At 47.9% G+C, this 17,503-nt stretch overlaps 1 protein-coding gene across 4 annotated transcripts in view; it reads left to right on the forward strand.

Annotated features, from left to right (window-relative positions):
* ARHGEF2 (Rho/Rac guanine nucleotide exchange factor 2) overlaps positions 1-17,503 on the forward strand; it is a 95,079-nt gene that overhangs the window by 40,831 nt on the left and 36,745 nt on the right. The window contains exon 1 of one of the 4 annotated variants that reach the window (XM_033136456.1): positions 1,780-2,014. The exons of the other annotated variants lie outside the window; for them this stretch is intronic. Within the exon in view, the coding sequence (XP_032992347.1) occupies positions 1,952-2,014 (63 nt within the window). The 5' untranslated portion in view covers positions 1,780-1,951. Of the gene's footprint in view, positions 1-1,779; positions 2,015-17,503 lie in introns of those variants that run through there. 4 annotated transcript variants of the gene reach the window in all.

Raw genomic sequence — 17,503 nt, forward strand, 5'->3', positions numbered from 1 at the left:
GCTCCTGCTCAGACTGCACAGGAAAAGCCTTTTGGTTCCTTAAATTCATTCTGATTGTGCAGATAAAATATAACTGATAGATTTTTACACAGGATGTGGCATTAGTGTGTGAAAACAGTCAAGATCCAATGATCCCCAGGCATGCACCTAAGCAATTATATGGTCTTCTACAATTTCCCCTTCCAACTGCAAGTTCTCAGGCTTCAGCAAATCCTGTTCAGGGGAGTGCCATGGAGGAAGAAGCATTGTCCTTTGGATCCATCACCATGTTTTAAAAATAAAAAGGTTTCTAGTTAAATATTCAACATTATATTCACTCCCACCGGAGTTACTCCACAAGAATAATAGTTGATGACATCAATCTGCACCTGAATAAGTTCAAAGTAACTGAGCCAGTTATTAAATCATTTCAAGTTAATGTCTGGATCAGAACTGAACAGGACAAGAGAGAAGAAATACTGCTAAACATTTAGGTTCAGTTCCGCGTTAGGGTTAGGTCTCAGCTATGCCAGTTTCAAAATGAAATCATTACACACTTCAGTGAAAAACCTTTCTGCTGCTGCGCTGCTATGCGAATCAGCTGGCTTGCAGCAGAAGAAGACTGCCCTTTTTCTGAAGTGCTGTGGTGCGAGCCAGGTGAATCACATCCTAGCATGGCAGCAAAAAAAACGCTGCTATGTGCTAGCCAGCCAGATCGTGGAGATGTCAGGTCAGTGCCACCTAGCGCACAGGTTGCAAGTGACCAATAGCCAGGTGCAAAATGCACCTAGTGCCTGGTGAGTTTCAATCGCTGGCAGGAGCAGGGACAGAAGGCTGAGTAGGTGTGTATAGGATTGTGTTCTGATATCATACGATGAAGCAATGACCACCAACTTGGCCAGCTTAAAAGGTGCAAAGATAAATTCAAAATGCACAAGGCCATGATGGCTATATGCTCCCTCCACTGTCGGTGGCGGTATGCTTTTCTGTAGGCTGCGTGCTAGGAATCGCAAGCTGTTGTGCTCGGATCCTGTTTGTGGGCTTCCCACAGGGATATCTGGCTGGTCACTGTGACAACAGGATGCTGGACTAGATGATCCTTTAGCCTTATCTGGCAGGCAGGCTCTTCTTGCATTCTTAATTGCTTGATTGCTAAATTGCTATGCTACCCTATTGTGGCTATTATGTGCCTGTGACAGGTGTGTTGAAAAACCTTGTAGTACCGCACTGGGAATAGGGGAGGCCTCTCCAGTTGCTACTTTCAACCCTTTCACATGGCTGACTTACATGCGGCATTGCATCCAGATCCCCCCCCCCCCAATGCCTGAGATTCTCGGGAGGAGGTCCATCTCTCTCCCCGTCTCTAGAGGGCAAGGAGTCAGAACCCTTGCTGGGTCTGTGCCACTTGCATGATCCACGTGTGGCTCCAGAGGTGGTGAGCATCCTGGGCAACAGGGTTTGAAAACCTGAGCGCATCGCATGGTCCTGGACACGGGGACCACCTGGCTCTGTGCCACAGACCTCTGAGGACCCTCCTGCCGCTGCAGGCTGCTGTTCTTCAGGATCAGAGCTGCTGGCTGTGGTGCTCACATCTCTCTTGTTTGTTCCAAGCCAGGGCGCGAGTGTCCCCTCCTCCCCCTCCATCTCCTCTTTCAAGAGAGAGGAGGAGCGATGCAGTTTGAACAGCCCAGACAGAGTACAGTTTTGAGCGAGCTTAGCCAGTTAACTTCCTGCTCTGCGAGTTGGATGTGCCGAGCTGAGGAAGTCCGTCTGCCTGCCTCTCTTCTCCTTTTTGTCCTCCGGAGAGAGCCTCACCCATCCATCCATTCATCCCTTGTGCTGGTGCTTTTTTGGTTCTGATTCCCCACCCCAACCCCGTTGCTTTTCATGCCCAAAACGCCCCCAGCAATTCACCTAGCGGGAGACCCAGTCGGGGATTGATTGGGGGGTCGTTTGGCCTCAGTCTTGGATTATGTCTCGGATAGAGTCGTTGGCCAGATCGAGAAGTGATCGTGCGAAGGAGATCTCCTTGAAGGTTTGTCCCTCTTGAAGTTTGGGGGTGATGGAGGGACATTTCACATTGCCTGGTCTAGCGTCTGTGTGTTTAGTGGGGGACTGGATGTGTTGGGGTGAACTTCTGGAAAGAGGAGCGAAGGTTCTTGGGGTGCCTTTGAGAGCAGCTGGAGTATTGTGGCATGATGGGGTGGGGGTACATTTGTGGGACAGGCATATGATCTTTTCAATGCAGAAAGCTTTAGAAATATTGGAATGGGGGGGGGGGGGCATGATCTTGGGACATTAGCAGCCTGCTCTTTGTAACGTCTTTTTGCCCTTAGAAGTGTCTTTGTATGATGTTGTTGTTGTTGGTTTCTTTTGGGGGGGGAGGGGAAGCTCCTGTCTGAGATTCATAAGTTATTCTATGTTTTAAACATTCCCTTGAAATCGTTTGTTTGTTTGTTTGAGAGAAACAAAACACACACATGTCCGACTCTTAATCTGATTTGGTTTGATTTGTAAAAGTTTCCAGGCTGTTGAGACTCAGTGAAATTAGCGACCCCCACGAGCTGAACCCTTGAACACATTTGCCTTTCACTGACTTGCAAATAAATATTCTCGCCAAGGATCTCAGCCAAATGCCAAATATTCTTCATCTGCTTTCATGACCCTGCATGTGCGTTTTGGCAAGCTTGTTTCGACTTGTGGCCCTGAAGGAAACCCTCAATTTTATTTTACTCTTTTAAAACAAAATGCACCCTCCCTCCCACACCCCATTTCCCCCTCCCAGATCTCGCCTTGCCAGATGTCCTATTATTCTTCAACGGGTGAGCAATCAAGTTTCTCTGTCGATGCCACATGAAAGGGGCACAGAACAGCTCTGCCTTGTGTCCCAGATATTTAGAAAATTCATTCCCAGACTCCTGAGTGGGTATTTGCATCTCTCTCCTCCCCTGCCCTTGGGTCATTTTCATTGGGGATCCCCCCCTTCCCCACCATTATTTTTCTTACATTGATTAAACATTCCTTCTGTAGTTTCCCCTGTTCTGATTCCTGCATCCAGGGAGCAAAAGTTGGACCATGTTTTCTAGCTGACTCTCACCTCTGCTTCTGTGCTTCCCTGGCTGCTCAGCCTTTGCCTGGCTTTTGCTACTGTTCCTTTGTGTGTGGCAAGACAATGGGATATTGGGGGGGGGGGGCGCTTTTAACCCAGCAGGGCCAGTTGGGAAAGGAGGCCACTCTACACCAAAGCCACGTGGTGATGGAGGTCCTCCAGCCCAAGATGGGTTCCACAAAAGGGCCACAGCACGTGCCATTCTCCAAGGTGTCTCTGTTTAGCGCAGAACTCTTTTGAGTTTTTTATATTGGACCTTGTGCTTCTGCTCAGGTTGCAAAACTGGTACCACAATTCAGAAACTTTGGCTAACTGGACCCCTGTTTCTGGACAGACTTTTAACACATTGTGGCTTGAGATCCCTTTTGCTTTGGGGTGCTGGTGGTGTGGGCACCCCTGTTGGGTTGCCTTTTTCTTTGACTGAAATTGATCTGCTTATGTGTGCCCCCCATGACAAAACAAAATATAATCAAGAGCTAATTCAAAGCTGACTTGGGGAGAGCGGAGGGGAAGACGACTCTCTGCTTCTCTAGAAGAGAGTGACCTAACAGTGTGGATTCTTTAAAAAAAAAAAGTTGAAAAGTAAAGCCTTGGAGTAACCTTGTGAAATGAAACAGCCAAGAAAAGGGAACAGCCTCTGTTTATCTGCTTCCTCCCACCATTAACCCCTTCAGTTCCCCAGCATTAGACAGAGAGGGTGGGGGTGGGGACCTTTTATTCTCCAGCTGCCCTTATGGGGAGATTTATTTATTGGCCGCTGTGCGTGATGGAAGAATGTCTATAACAGGCACGGATTTTTGTAGCTATTTCAAAACAAAATATGAACCACCAAGCTTAAAATAGCTGCTCCTTCTTCTATTTTCCTCCTCAGAGTTTCCCCCCCCTTTTAAGCGAATGTTAACATGGCTTGAGGATAAACAGCCACAAATTAATGTGTTTTTTAGTAAATATGGAGCATGCCTAAATACTTGAGGCTAGTGTTATTGGGTTGGTTAAAACTAAGCAGTGTATTTGCCAACAGGGGTGGGGGATAGAATCTTACAGCTGTAGAGTTAAAAGGTACCCCAAGGGCCATCTAGTCTAACCCCTACAACGCATGAAGTTGCTTATACATCAGGATGACCCAAACCCAAACCTGATGTTTTTTAATTTATATATATGTATATCTAATAGCACTTTTAACTTGAAAATGCACTACATTTGTTCTCACAAACACCATATGATATATTTCCATTTTACAGATGGGGGACCAGGGTTGAGAGGAAATGTGACGAGCAAAGCCACTTGAGCCCATAGCAGGAATAGAGCTCAAACCTCAAAAACTTGCACTATTGCACAGCAACCCCAAGCCACAAATATTAGGGAGTAGGTCCTATTGAAGTCAGCGGGACATTTCTTCTGAGTAAACTTTTGTAGCAACTTAGTGCTCGAGGTCTTGCTGTGCAGCAGTTTAGTTGTTAGCATATATCAAGAGTCAGGGAGTTCCACAGAGGATGGAAGGAACAAATGCCATGGCACATATAGATTGAGCCCTATCTAAAGCTTTCAAATTAACACTGGAGTGAGCGTCTTAAGAAATGTGAGAATCTCCCTCCTTGGAGCTGAGGATGTTTTAGGTAAAATATATCCTTTCTTGGGGCAGAGGGGGTTGGGATAGATGACTCATTGGTATACCTGCTAATGTTTTTTGGTTCCACTAGGGGTTTTTTGTGGGGTGGGGGAGGAGAAGAGATGATAGGGGTAAACTTTTTTGGGGGGGGTAGGGCTTCTCTGTTGTGCCCCTATTGTTTGGCATGAGAAGGGGCAGGGGCAGGCGCGCTCCTTTCAGTGCCAAGGCACAGCTGAGAGCTGTAATGAAGCTACAGTGACAAGCAGAGTGCCCCTGAGCATGTGCTGGCTTCCAGCCACAGCCTGCCCCTATTCATGTAGGGCAATGGTAAATTACCAGTTCAACATAGGCTTTCAAAATTACCTTCCATTGTGGAAGGCCATGACTTCCACCCCAGCCCCTCTCATTTTACAAATATAAAGATCAGTGGCCTACTCCCTCCCTCTTCTCCTCCAGCATCTTGTGAAAGGAGGCGGCCTTGTATGATGCAATAGCTCTCAGTATCTCGAAAGCAAGCCCAGCAGCCTGGTTTCCTTCTCCTGGGGGCCCCAGCTGGTGCTGCGAGAATGGGGAGCGGGTGGGGAGAGGCAGAGGTTTTCGTCAGGCTGGCGAGGTGCCAGCCAGACCCTCTGCAGTTGCCAGCTGTATTGGGCAACACTTCCAACAAAGCCCCAAGTCCCTCTTGGGTGCCAAACGAGGCAGGCGATAATAAGGCAGATGTTCCAGCGGAAACTTGAGGTTTTGCAGACAGGGTGGAAGAATAATCGCTCCCCATGCCCCAAAAGACTAGGGTTTTGAATATGCTATGTTAACCCGAGGAGTTAAAATCACCCTGTTCATGTGCCTCTCTCTATTACTCAGCATTTGATGATGTGATGACACCCGGCTGAGTGTCTGAAACCAGTTCTATGGGAAAAAGCAACGCATTTGGGGTTGTGAGGCAGAAGGAATTCTGCCTGCCTGGTGTTTGTTCTACAATCTTCACACATGCAAACAAACCTGCATGTGTGGATGGGGCCTACCAGTTTGAAAAGAGCCAAAAGCCTACCTAAGGCAACCTACAAAGAAAACCACCCCCCTGTTTTGTCCTTAAGATTTTCCCCTGGAGGTAAGCTATTTTGTAATGGAAAGGCAACTGAGGTGACTGGCTTCATGAACTCAGGTCTCCCACATGTAATCCCAGTGTTTTTTTCACTGGTGCTTAATTTCTAGAGGAAGAGGCTGGCGCTCAGTCCTGTATGGATGTTGCATTTTTTGACCTGGATGTGGTTGCACATCTGGGAAGGCATTCTGCATATGCTCAGGAGCATGTTCAGTCATTACACAATGGGAAACAACACATTCTGCGCATGCTCAGGGTCACCTCCTGTCTCTGTTGGGATAATAAATAATAAAATAATAAAAAATAAAATGGCCCTGAGCATATGTGGAGTGCCTTTCTCTGCTTTTGCTGATCCCTGACATTGAAAGCAGGCCCCAGGCTGAGCAAGTCTGCAAATTATGCCTTGCACATGGTCAGTACTCTCATTTTATGTGCTAATACAGGATTAAAAGCCTTGGTTCATGGCAGCATTCAAATATCTCTCCATCCTTCATGCCATGTCTTTCGCTCCACAAATACACACACAGTTTGCCGCAGACACTGTCTTCCGCACAATTTTTAAAATTAGCGGCAGAGAGAATTTTATCTGAATGTTATATTGGAGAAGGTGTAAGATTGCCACTACCCTGTTAAGTATTTGGTAGCCGAAATTAGACACACCTTTCTCATCAGGGGGGGAAAACCCCTGGTGGTTAATCCTGTAGCAGGGAGCCCTGAATTTGCTGGGTGTGGGGGCTTTCTCTACAGAGTACTTAGCAGGATGAGTGATCCTGGCATTAACTCAAAACAAGTCCCATGTTGTCAGTCCTCTTTCCCCCTCCCAAATTATTTTGAGCTTCTCCAGGAATGAATGAGCCAGGTCTTTGGAATGCGGCCATCTCCCGAGGACCCCTCCCCAAACAGCTGCCATGTCCTTTAGTCAATAATAATCCACAAATTCATTATAGGCCCTGCAAATTCTGGCCTCTTTTCCCCATTGTTATTGTTTGTGGAGATCAGAGGAAGAGGGTGGCCATGTGCATTCATGCATGGTGAAGGGGGGAGTGAGGGGAACAGGGGAAGGGGAGCCGCCTTGCGCCATCTCATTCCTGTGTGGAGATTGCCAGCAGCTGAATTGATCTGTCTGTCCTTTGTTCTCTTGGGATGTTGTGGAAGAAGTGGATCTCTTTGTTTAGGGCAGTCTGCTAAGAGAGAGCCCTGGCGGTTCTGTGAGCCAAACTGGTGCCTTCTTGATATGTGTTGGACTAGGAGCTGGGAGAGACAGGGGTTCAAAACCCCACTCAGCCATGAATCTTACCATGTGACCTTGGGCCATTCACTGCCTCCTAGCTTAACCTGCCTCACAGAGTAGTTTTGAGGATAAAATGGGGTGGAGGAGAACTATGTAATACAGCACCTTGAGCTATTTGGAGGAAAGGTGGGATATAAATGGAAAAACTAAACCTCAACTCCCATCATCCTTAGCCAGCACAGCCATTTTATACTACAACACTCATCAGGACCAGGCAACATGATGGAAGTTGTAGTCCAGGATATCTGAAGGACACCAGCTTAGCAAACATAGTGTCAGATAACGCTTGCTTGCTGTATGTATGTATGTATGTATGTACAGTGGTGCCTCACAAGACGAAATTAATTCATTCTGCAAGTGCTGTCGTATAGCGAAAATTTCGTCTTGCGAAGCACCAACGGGGGAAGAGCGGTTTGACGACGGGGGGGGGGGGATCGCGAAAATTTTTCGTCTTGCAAGGCAAGCCCATAGGAAAATTTGTCTTGCGTGTCAGCCTTTTCGTCTAGCGAGTTTTTCGTCTAGTGAGGCATTCGTCTAGCGAGGTACCACTGTATGTATGTATGTATTGAATGCTTTGCCAACTTTTACTTTTTCTATAAATTCTTTTTTTTCAAATATTGATCTTCCCTGCCCCCCATGCTGGTGACATCTGTTGCCTGGGTGGAACAGAGAAAGGGTCTAAGCAAATTAAAGATGAGAATGGCCAAAGACCCATCGAGCCCAGAACTCTGTCTCTGGTGAGTGGCAGAGGCAGCCAATCTGCAATTAGAGATTTGGGTAAGAGTTTTTTCCTTTTAAGGCATGAAAATGACAGGGGAACCTGAGTTCTCTTGTGCTTGGGTCCTGCTTGCGGGTTTCCCACAGGCATATTGTCCTGGACAAGATGGGCCATTGGCCTGATCCAGCAGGCTCTGGTGCTCAGGTCTTGTTTGCAGGCTCCCCTTTGGGGCGTCTAGTTGGCCACTGTGAGAACAAGATGCTGGACTAGATGAGCTAGTAGCCTGATCCAGCAGGTTCCTCTTAGGTACTTATACTGTACTAACAACTCTGCACGCCTCAAAGGGGCAAAGAACCCAAAGGTTAACACAAGCACTACAACATTTTGCTACAGGGATGGGGAGCCTGGGACTCCTCATGTGCTGTTGGACTCCATCTCCCATCATCCCTGGCCAGCGTGGCCAGTGATTGGGAAGGATGATGGGAGTTATAGTCCAGCAGTTTCCAGAGAGCCTTTAAGAGAGGGCGGTCTGAAATGTTTTGATAACTTGAGGTGGAAAATCTAAACAGCATTGCACCGTCACCACAGGGGCCCAGTCCACTGGGATGTTTTCAGGTTGAACAAGAAGTGCACAAAAGTACAGTGCTCCCCCATTCCCAATAGGTTCAGAGGTGGAGCATTGGCTTTGCATGCAAAAGGTCCCAGGTTCAATCCCTGGAGGCAGTATCTCGAGGTAGGGTTGGTAGAGAACCCTGCCTGAAACCCTGGAGAGCTGCTGCCAGCCAGTGTAGGCAATACTGAGCCAGATGGACCAGTGCTGTGACTCAGTATAAAGGCAGCTTCCTATGTTTCTATTAGTCTCCATGAGGCTGTCACAGTGGTTTGTGGAGAGCAGGTCAAACTCATTTCTTTCCCACTCAGCTGCTTTTACAGGAACACCAAACCTTCCACTTCATCCTTGCCTTTGAGGTTAGGAGATTTTATACATAAATTCATGGCCAGGGTGTCTTACCCTACCCTACCCCAATATATATGTTCAAGCCAAAAGGCGAATCCTGAAAGAGCTGTGAACAGAAGATCAAGCAGCGATATTTCCTTGGGATTAAATAAACTCGGAGAAAGAAGATTTCAAGTTCTGTATGTATAAATACGCTTCAGATCAGTGCTCCACATGTCAGGTTCCAGGAGGCCTGGGGCTCTGTGGGTTGCTTGATCGAGAGGAGAAAACTTGTTTCCAGAGGAACCTGTAACCTCAATTTCACTTTCATTTCTTTGCTTGACCTGAGCCAATGATCTTTTTGTGGTGTCTTAAAACACTCCTGGCTGCTTTTTTCCTTTGTATGAGGAAGAAGGAAGGCACCTGATATAGCAAAGTATTTAAGGTATTTAAGCAGATGCTGTTGCTGCTGGAAACTGCAGGAGGGGAGAGGGCTCCTGCGCTTGGGTCCTGCTTGCGGGCTTCCCTCAGGCAGTCTAGTCAGCCACTGCGAGAAGCGGATTCTAGACTAGGTGGGCTAATGGTCTGATTCGGCAGGACTTTTCTTATGTTCCTATGCCCTGCATTGCTGGGGATGCTGCCTTTCTAACTCTTGTGATTTTGATTTTTTTTTTTTAAAAAAAAAGATGAGACCCTGCCCATAAGGGTCTGGTGACATCTGTTTCAGTGTATCTGAAGAAGTGTGCATGCACACGAAAGCTCATACCAAGAACAAACTTAGTTGGTCTCTAAGGTGCTATTGGAAGGAATTTTATTTTATTTTTACTATGGCAGACCAACACGGCTACCTACCTGTAATTGTCAGTGCTGAAAGTGAAGAAGATGAAAAAGGAAGTGAGAAACCGAGGCCAGGCTGAGGCCAGATGTGACTGGCAGGCAAACAGCCCTGTGTAGGTGTGGGTTTCACTTCCGTTAATCCTAAATCCTGTTCTCCCAGTGGCCAACCAGATGCCTGTAAGAAGCCCACATGCAGGATTTGAGCACAAGGGAACTCTGCAGAGCAACCTAAGAAGAGCCTGCTGGATGGATGAAGCCAGTGGCCCACTAGGTCAGCATCCTATTCTCGCAGTGGCCAACCAGATGGCCCAATGGGGAACCCCCAAGCAGGACTCGAACACAAGAGAACTCTCCCCTCCTGCAATTTCCAGCAACTGGTATTCCGATGCATTTCTGCCTCTGACTGTGGAGGCAGAGCATGGCCATCGTGCCTAGTAGCCATTGATCGCCTTCCCCTTCATGAATTTGTCCAATCTTCTTTTAAAGCCATCCAAGTTGGTGGCCATCACTGCCTCCTGTGCACTACATGAAGAAGGGCTTTCTTTTACCTTTTCTGAATTTCCCAACATTCAGCTTCATTGAGTGTCCACGAGTTTTCATTTTAGGACAGAGGGAGAAAAAACTTTCCTCTATCAACTTTCCCCACACCATACCTTCCAGCTCTGCTCTCTTTATCTACCTTGGCTCAGTTCCCAACTAGTAGCTCAGACTGAAGCCAGAAACATTGAGCCGCTATTGTGTTCTGGAGCCCAACCCTTTCTCCTCCCTGCTCCTCCCCCCTCCCCCACTTGTAGACAGAGTGGAAGCAGAGTGGACACTGGGCTCAGCTAAGGTCGATTGGAGACCAGCTATTTGCAAGGATCAATGTTGCAAGGTTGGCACTGATGCTTTAGAAAGAGGCTAGTCCTCTGCACGATGCTGCTGCTTTGGCTTCCTGCAGAGCATAGTAGGAGCACAGGACAGGGAGTAAACAGTAGAGTTGTGCTGATTTGTTTGTGTGTGCTCATGCAGCAGCGTACTTGTGTGTGTGTTTTCTTTATATACATATTTGCTGCCGAATGGTTAGATGGTCAAGTGTTTTGTTTTGTTTTAGAAAGGATATGGGGAGACACATTTGCCCCTTCCTTCTCTGCTGCATCTTCCACCATTGAAATGAGACACTGTACACCCCACAGAGCATGGAGCTTTCACTCTTGCTTTTGTTGACTCTCTAAATGTACACTGATAATGCTCCCTGGATAATAAAAGACCACCTACAGAAAGCTATTAATTCCTACATGGAACCTCCATGTTCAGTGTATCCAAGGATAACAGATAGTGTGTGTGTGTGTGTGTGTGTGTGTGTGTGTGTGTGTGTGTGACTTCATTTAGGTGTGGCAAACAGTGCAACAGCTAGGCTCTTGGGAGGCATTTGAAATTGGGTGCCCTTTGCCCCACACCCTTGCACCATTGACACACACAAGATCAAGCTGCTTTGCAGAGCACAGCAAATCTGCATTTCTGTGTGGCCAGGTGTGCAAAAAAAAGTATTCTTGCAACAGCAGCATGCAGCTGTCTGGTTTGAAGGTGGAGGTGGACACAACACATTCAGGTAGCTACAGCTAGCCCAACGGTGACCTGAAGTGGCCTGAAACACTTCTTATTCTGCTCGTTTCCAGGGTTAGCTTGGGTAGGTCTGTGTCAGATTGCCTGGAGATGGAAATGCAGGAGGGGGTTGGTGATCCTGCCTTTGGGCCAGAGGGTTGGCCTAGATGGCCTCTATCACCCCCTTCACATTGCAGGAGTCCAGGACTGGCAGCTCCAGGCTGGAATGCCAGATTTTTCCTCATAGGATGCTTTGTTAAAGGCTTTCAGGCTGTCAGCACCTGGTACAATTCCACTCTCCCTACCACCACCACCAAAACTCCTCCCTAGAATTGAATCTCTCTTGCCCAGCCATGCATGGGTGAATGTGCGGCATGTGACCTTTAACCCTTCCCTCCCCCCCCCACCAAAGCTAGAGCATTTATCGTCCGGTGGCTTCCCTTCTCCCCTATACCCCCCAAAAGACTTTGATTTCTGTAAAGCCTTTGTAAGTTACTGGCTGTTTCTGATTGTCCTTTTTAAAAAAAAAAAAATAGGCAAGGCTTCTCACTACCTTTTATGACTTGATAAGCATTCTAGAAAGCAGCCAAGGAGCCATGGTCCCTGCCCCAGGGAGCTCCCATGCTCTGTTAGAGTGGAGGAGGGGAGAAGAGCAAGAGGCAGAGAGAAGGAAGGGGCCAAATGACAGCCAGATTGGCCCCCTCCCTCCTCATATACAAAACACCGGCCTCTGCCTCTTCTGTCCCAGGTTGCGGGACTGCATGATACCATCATTAATATAGCACCATAAACACTGAATGCTTCTGGCCAGGGTGCCCCACATTTAGAACCTCTTAAGCTTAAGTGGGTGGCTCTATGGTCTAAAGGCCACTGAGCCTAGGGCTTGCCGATTAGAAGGTTGGCGGTTTGAATCCCCGCGACGGGCTGAGCTCCCGTTGTTCGGTCCCAGCTCCTGCCAACCTAGCAGTTGGAAAGCACGTCGAAGTGCAAGTAGATAAATAGTTACCGCTCCGGCAGGAAGGTAAACGGCGTTTCCGTGCACTGCTCTGGTTCTCCAGAAGCGGCTTAGTCATGCTGTCCACATGACCCGGAAGCTGTCTGCGGAAAAACGCCGGCTCCCTTGGCCTATAGAGCGAGATGAGTGCGCAACCCCAGAGTTGTCTGCAACTGGACCTAACGGTCAGGGGTACCTTTACCTTTGCCTTTAAGCTTTTAGGACTGTTATTCAGGCAGCTCAGAAATTGCTGCCCACAATTCATGTGTTTCTGTGGTGACATCTCAAGTGCCCATGTTGTTGGGTGCTCCTGTAGCACATAGCTGTCAACCTTTCCCTTTTTTGTGGGAAATTTCCTTATTATAGCATTGGGAAACAGCAGAGAGGGTTGACAGCTATTTTGTAGCAGCCATTCCCAGTTACTTAATCTTCTCTTTGCCCCCACCCATGATTTAGTTCAGGAGGGGTAGTCAATGCTCTTGAATATTAGTTGTAGGAAACTGCAGGAGGGGAGAGTGTTCTGGTGCTCAGATAGTTCTGTATTCAACGAACCAGCAATATAGGAGCTGCCTACTCATTGGTACTCAAGGCGTTGGTCCATCTAGCTCTATATTGTCTACACTGACTGACAGTAGCTCTCCAGGGTTTCAGGCAGGAGTGTCCTCCAGCCCCAGGGTTGATTAGAGGCAGGAAAGCTGGTACAAATTACCAGGCCCAGTGGTTCAGAAGGGGTCCTGGGGCCAGTGCTGGATTTACGTATAAGCTAAACATGCTATAGCTTAGGCCCCCCCAAAAAATTAAAGGAAAAAAACCTGGATGTACATTTCCAAAATATAAGATAAAAAACAAATAAAATGGCTTTAGATACCTTTTACCAAAAAGCATATATTCAGCACAAAAAACAGCAACAATTTGTTGTTGACAAAAGACAGCTGGACATATAAAGGGCCCCATTACCTTCAGTAGCTTAGGGCCTCATCAAACCTAAATCTGGCCCTCCCTGGGGCCCGACTCTCTTGCATATGTTTCATGAAATTCTTAACAAAACCTATGTTCTATGTTCAATGCATGCACAATTCTGAATAATGGTTTGGAAACTTGTGTCGCGAACTGAGCATTTCTAACTCTCTGCAAACATTCGCTCCTGCTCTTTGACAGTATAATGGTGCAGTCTCATTTTATCATGTGCAGTCTCATTTGTGTGTTTGCATAAGCAAACACTGTGCAAACACTACAAAGTTGTTGTTTAACATTTACTGGTAAGTGTATGGATATTCAGTAATGATTGTGTGGATGCTTATATTATTGATATTAGTCATTAGGATCTTAATATTATCAACAGGTATGACTATTATTATTATTATTATTATTAAAATGAGATCATGCATTTATTTTATATCCCATGTAAATATGTTTAGCTCGTCTGCCCATGCTGGGGGCCCCCTTCCATTTTTCACCAGGACCCAAACCCGTTCTCTGCAGCACCGCCCAGCCCTACCTGAAAATGCCAGTAGGGTTTGAAGCTGAGACCTCCTGCATACAGTAGTAGAAGCTGTACCACTGAGCTACAGCTTTTCCCTTCAAAGGCCCTGACCTAGGACCCATGATTTTCATAATACAGTACTCATTTTGGCAATTATGCCAATGCTGATGGGCTTGCCAAGACTCCTGACTATTTCAAAATGATCCAGAGCGGGGGGGAAAGGTTGAGAACCACTGATGTAGGCTGCTGCTGCACTGAGATCAGGCTGGTGGTGCCTGTGCTTTCAGCCTAGATATTTTCCAGCTGTTGGGATAGGCGGGGGCTTAATTTGAGCCCTGGCACCTACTTCCCACCCCCAATCCCCCCAGTTGATTCTTCTCCATCAGCTCAGAGAGCCTCAGTATTCTTAAAAAGAAAGAAAAAAGTGGGTCACATCTTCAGCAGGCTTTATTCGAGGCTCTACAGCTTTGCACCCATTAAATCTAGATTTGTAGACCCGGCACGATGCCAGCCAACCAGCCTATCCCCCCTTCCCCCACAAACCAGGCAGGGTTCTGGGGGTGGGGATGTGGGGAACAGATTAGGCAGCCCATGCCTCTTTTCCTAGCTCCTTTCCTCCTGGCTAGACCAGCTAAGAGGAGAGAAAGTTGGGATGGACACAAACTGAGAATCTGGTTGTTCTCATTCAACCCACAGCTGCTTGATTGTCTGCAAAAACGGAAAGCCGCCAGTGCCCAGGCTCTGCGAGCAAAAACTCTGGGGCAAAAAGTACCAATTGAGGAAAAATTATGTAATAATTTTGGGTAGCCTTTGCCAGCATGGTGCCTTCCAGATATTTTTGACTGGATGGGGCTGATGGGTGCACTAAATGAACGAAGGCTGATTTAGGGCTTGGTCCGCACCAAGCCAGGGCAGTGAAGGAGACACCGTTTTTGCTGCTCAAAGTAACTACATGCAGCTGTCCTCTGCAAGGGCAGTGCTGGGGATCCTAGACTGCAAACCTGTGTGACTGGCAGAAAGGAATCACTGGTAGAAAGGCATTGAAACTGCTCTTTCCCCAGAAAAGTTCTGTGAAACTCGCTTATTGCATTCATATCCCATCTATCCCCTCAAGAAGTTCAAGGTGGCATGCACATGGTTCTCCTCTTCCTTGTTTCATATGCACGACAACCTGTGAGGTAGACTAGGAGGAGAGACATTGACTAGTCCAAGGTACATGGCCCAGTGGAGATTTGAACCTTGGTCTTCTGGGTTCTGGTCCTACACACTAACAACTATGCTTCAGTCAAAGATGTCCTTTCCCACCCCATATATGCTCCTTCGTATCGTCCACCCTCTGGGACCAACAAGGCGGCCACTCTGTGCCGTGCCAGCCCTGCTTTAGCAATATTCACCGCAATCCTGAAATCTCAGCTCTTCCCTTGAGGCAGTGGGCAGAGCAGGGTGGGGTGCTGGACAAGGACAAGCAAATCTCCTGCTGCCTTGAAATCTGTGGCATGGAGAGCTGCCCAAGTGCTGCAAGGAAATCCATCCCCATGGCTCAGTGGGGTTAACGCTTAAGAAGCTTCCAGCTGCTTGGCCCCATTTAAAGCAGATTATAAAAATCAGAGTGGGCTTGGTGTGTGAGGAGGGGAGAGAAAGGGGGGGGAAGGGTGCCTATCACTTGGATACCCAAATTTTTCAGTTTGCCTAAAAGTATATATTCCTGCTGCCTCTATCATAACGGGAGTTTTCCCCCTTAAGGCCAGGGGTGGCTAATTGTCTCACCATCCCATCCATTTTGGCTGCAGTAGCAGCATTGAAGAAGAAAAATTAAAGTAGACACAGCACTGGAATGGGTGAAGCGCCCTCCCCATTTCATATTGATCATTTGATGAGCTGAGAGGCAGTGATAAACCCCCTTCTGCATAGATTCTCTGAGGGGGGCGGCTGTGGGTCTCTGCGACAGTATGGGCTCCCTGCCTGGAGCACTTGGTATTAGAACTCCTGGATGAGGGGGGCAGGAAACTCTAGACTAACTCCTTGCTTTTGGAAAATCCAGTTGGTGGGTTTTGCTCAAGGTCCAATTGATCCTGATATTTGGAGTGAGGCGGGTATTTTCCCTGCCCCCATGCATGGCTAAAACTGGCCAGGAATGGTGAGCTGGTGTTGGGAGGATTTTTGCCTCTCTCCAGACATCATCCCACTTGCCCCTCCCCAGCATCCCTGGGCCCCCTCCCTGAGGGTCCAGCTCCACATTCCCATCCCAGTCCTCCTCCCTGTCTGACCAGCCCTACCAAGAAGTCTCCAAGGAACTCGTGACATCCAGCCAGCTGGAGTCCAAAACACCCTGAGGGCAGCAGTTTGGCAATGGCTGCTGCAAAGCATTATGTACTTTGATGGAGGGCACTATATTTAAAAATAATAATCATCTACATCTCAAGCTTTGTTCCCCCAGCTGTACTAACAGGGCTGCTCTACTTGGTTGCTGCATGGGCCGTTGCACCAAACTTGTATGGCACAGTTTTGATTTGCAGAAACGTTTTATAAATACTCGCCGCCTTCCTGTCTTCCACAAATCCATCCCAAAGAGCCTCCAGGCAACTGCGATTTTCAAGCAGTTGCAGTGTGGAAGGGAGTGGTAGGTTGATCTCTCTCTCTCTCTCTCTCTCTCTCTTGTTTTTTTAGATTATCTAGCCAGCTTCCTCTCGCTTGATGCCGCAATCGCTCCTGCCTTCTGGCTGCCGCCCAAATAGTACAGAATAACATATTTGTATTGCTGAACTCCCTCCTGCTGCTGCTCTGGAGACCCAAAGCTTGTCTCTGCTGAGAGGGGCAGACAGGCTCGCTCCTCTCAGGGCAGAGGTTCTGTAGGCATGCAACAGAGAACAAGGTTCCCTTTGTCTTTCTGCTTGGCCTGGGCAGATAGAGGACACCAAACTTGGCATCTTCTCTGCAAATGAGCCACGTATCTCCTTTGGAACCAAACAAGCAGCAAAGAAGCATATTTAAATTTCAAACCCTTCTTGTCCTGAGACTGTAATTTTAAGACTTTGCAAGGGCCATGGCTTAGTGGTAGAGCACATGGATTGCATCAACAGGTGCCAGGTTCAATCCCCAGCATCTTTAGGTAGGACTGGGAATAAAAGGTAAAGGTAAAGGGACCCCTGACCATCAGGTCCAGTCGTGTCCGACTCTGGGGTTGCGGCGCTCATCTCGCTCTATAGGCCAAGGGAGCCGCCGTTTGTCCGCAGACAGCTTCCAGGTCATGTGGCCAGCATGACAAAGCCGCTTCTGGCGAACCAGAGCAGCGCACGGAAACGCCGTTTACCTTCCCGCTGGAGCGGTCCCTATTTATCTACTTGCACTTTAATGTGCTTTCGAACTGCTAGGTGGGCAGGAGCTGGGACCGAGCAACGGGAGCTCACCCCGTGGCAGGGATTCGAACTGCCGACCTTCTGATCAGCAAGCCCTAGACTCTGTGGTTTAACCCACAGCGCCACCTGGGTCCCAGGACTGGGAATATTCCCCATCAAAAGCCCTGGAGAGACACTGTCCATCAGTGTAGAAAACAGCAATTTATTTATTACATTTATAGGCCACCTTTTCCTCCAAGGCGCTCAAGGTGTTGTATATGGTTCTCCCCTCCCTGCTTTGTCCTCACAACCCAAATTGCCCCATCAGATTGTCCATTTGATGACTAGAGCCCCTTTTCATCAGCTGATCTGCACTTAGCAGATGAGAGGAGGGACCATGCGTGAAAGAGATGGGCACATGCTCCCACTTTTGACCACACCCAGCATTGGTGTGTGGCCGCCAGAGGGTTGCCCAAGAGTGAAAGAGACTGGAAAAAGGTTGACCACCTTGGACTAAAGTTCCCC

The sequence above is a fragment of the Lacerta agilis genome, chromosome 17, assembly GCF_009819535.1.
Source record: "Lacerta agilis isolate rLacAgi1 chromosome 17, rLacAgi1.pri, whole genome shotgun sequence".
Taxonomy (NCBI): domain Eukaryota; kingdom Metazoa; phylum Chordata; class Lepidosauria; order Squamata; family Lacertidae; genus Lacerta; species Lacerta agilis.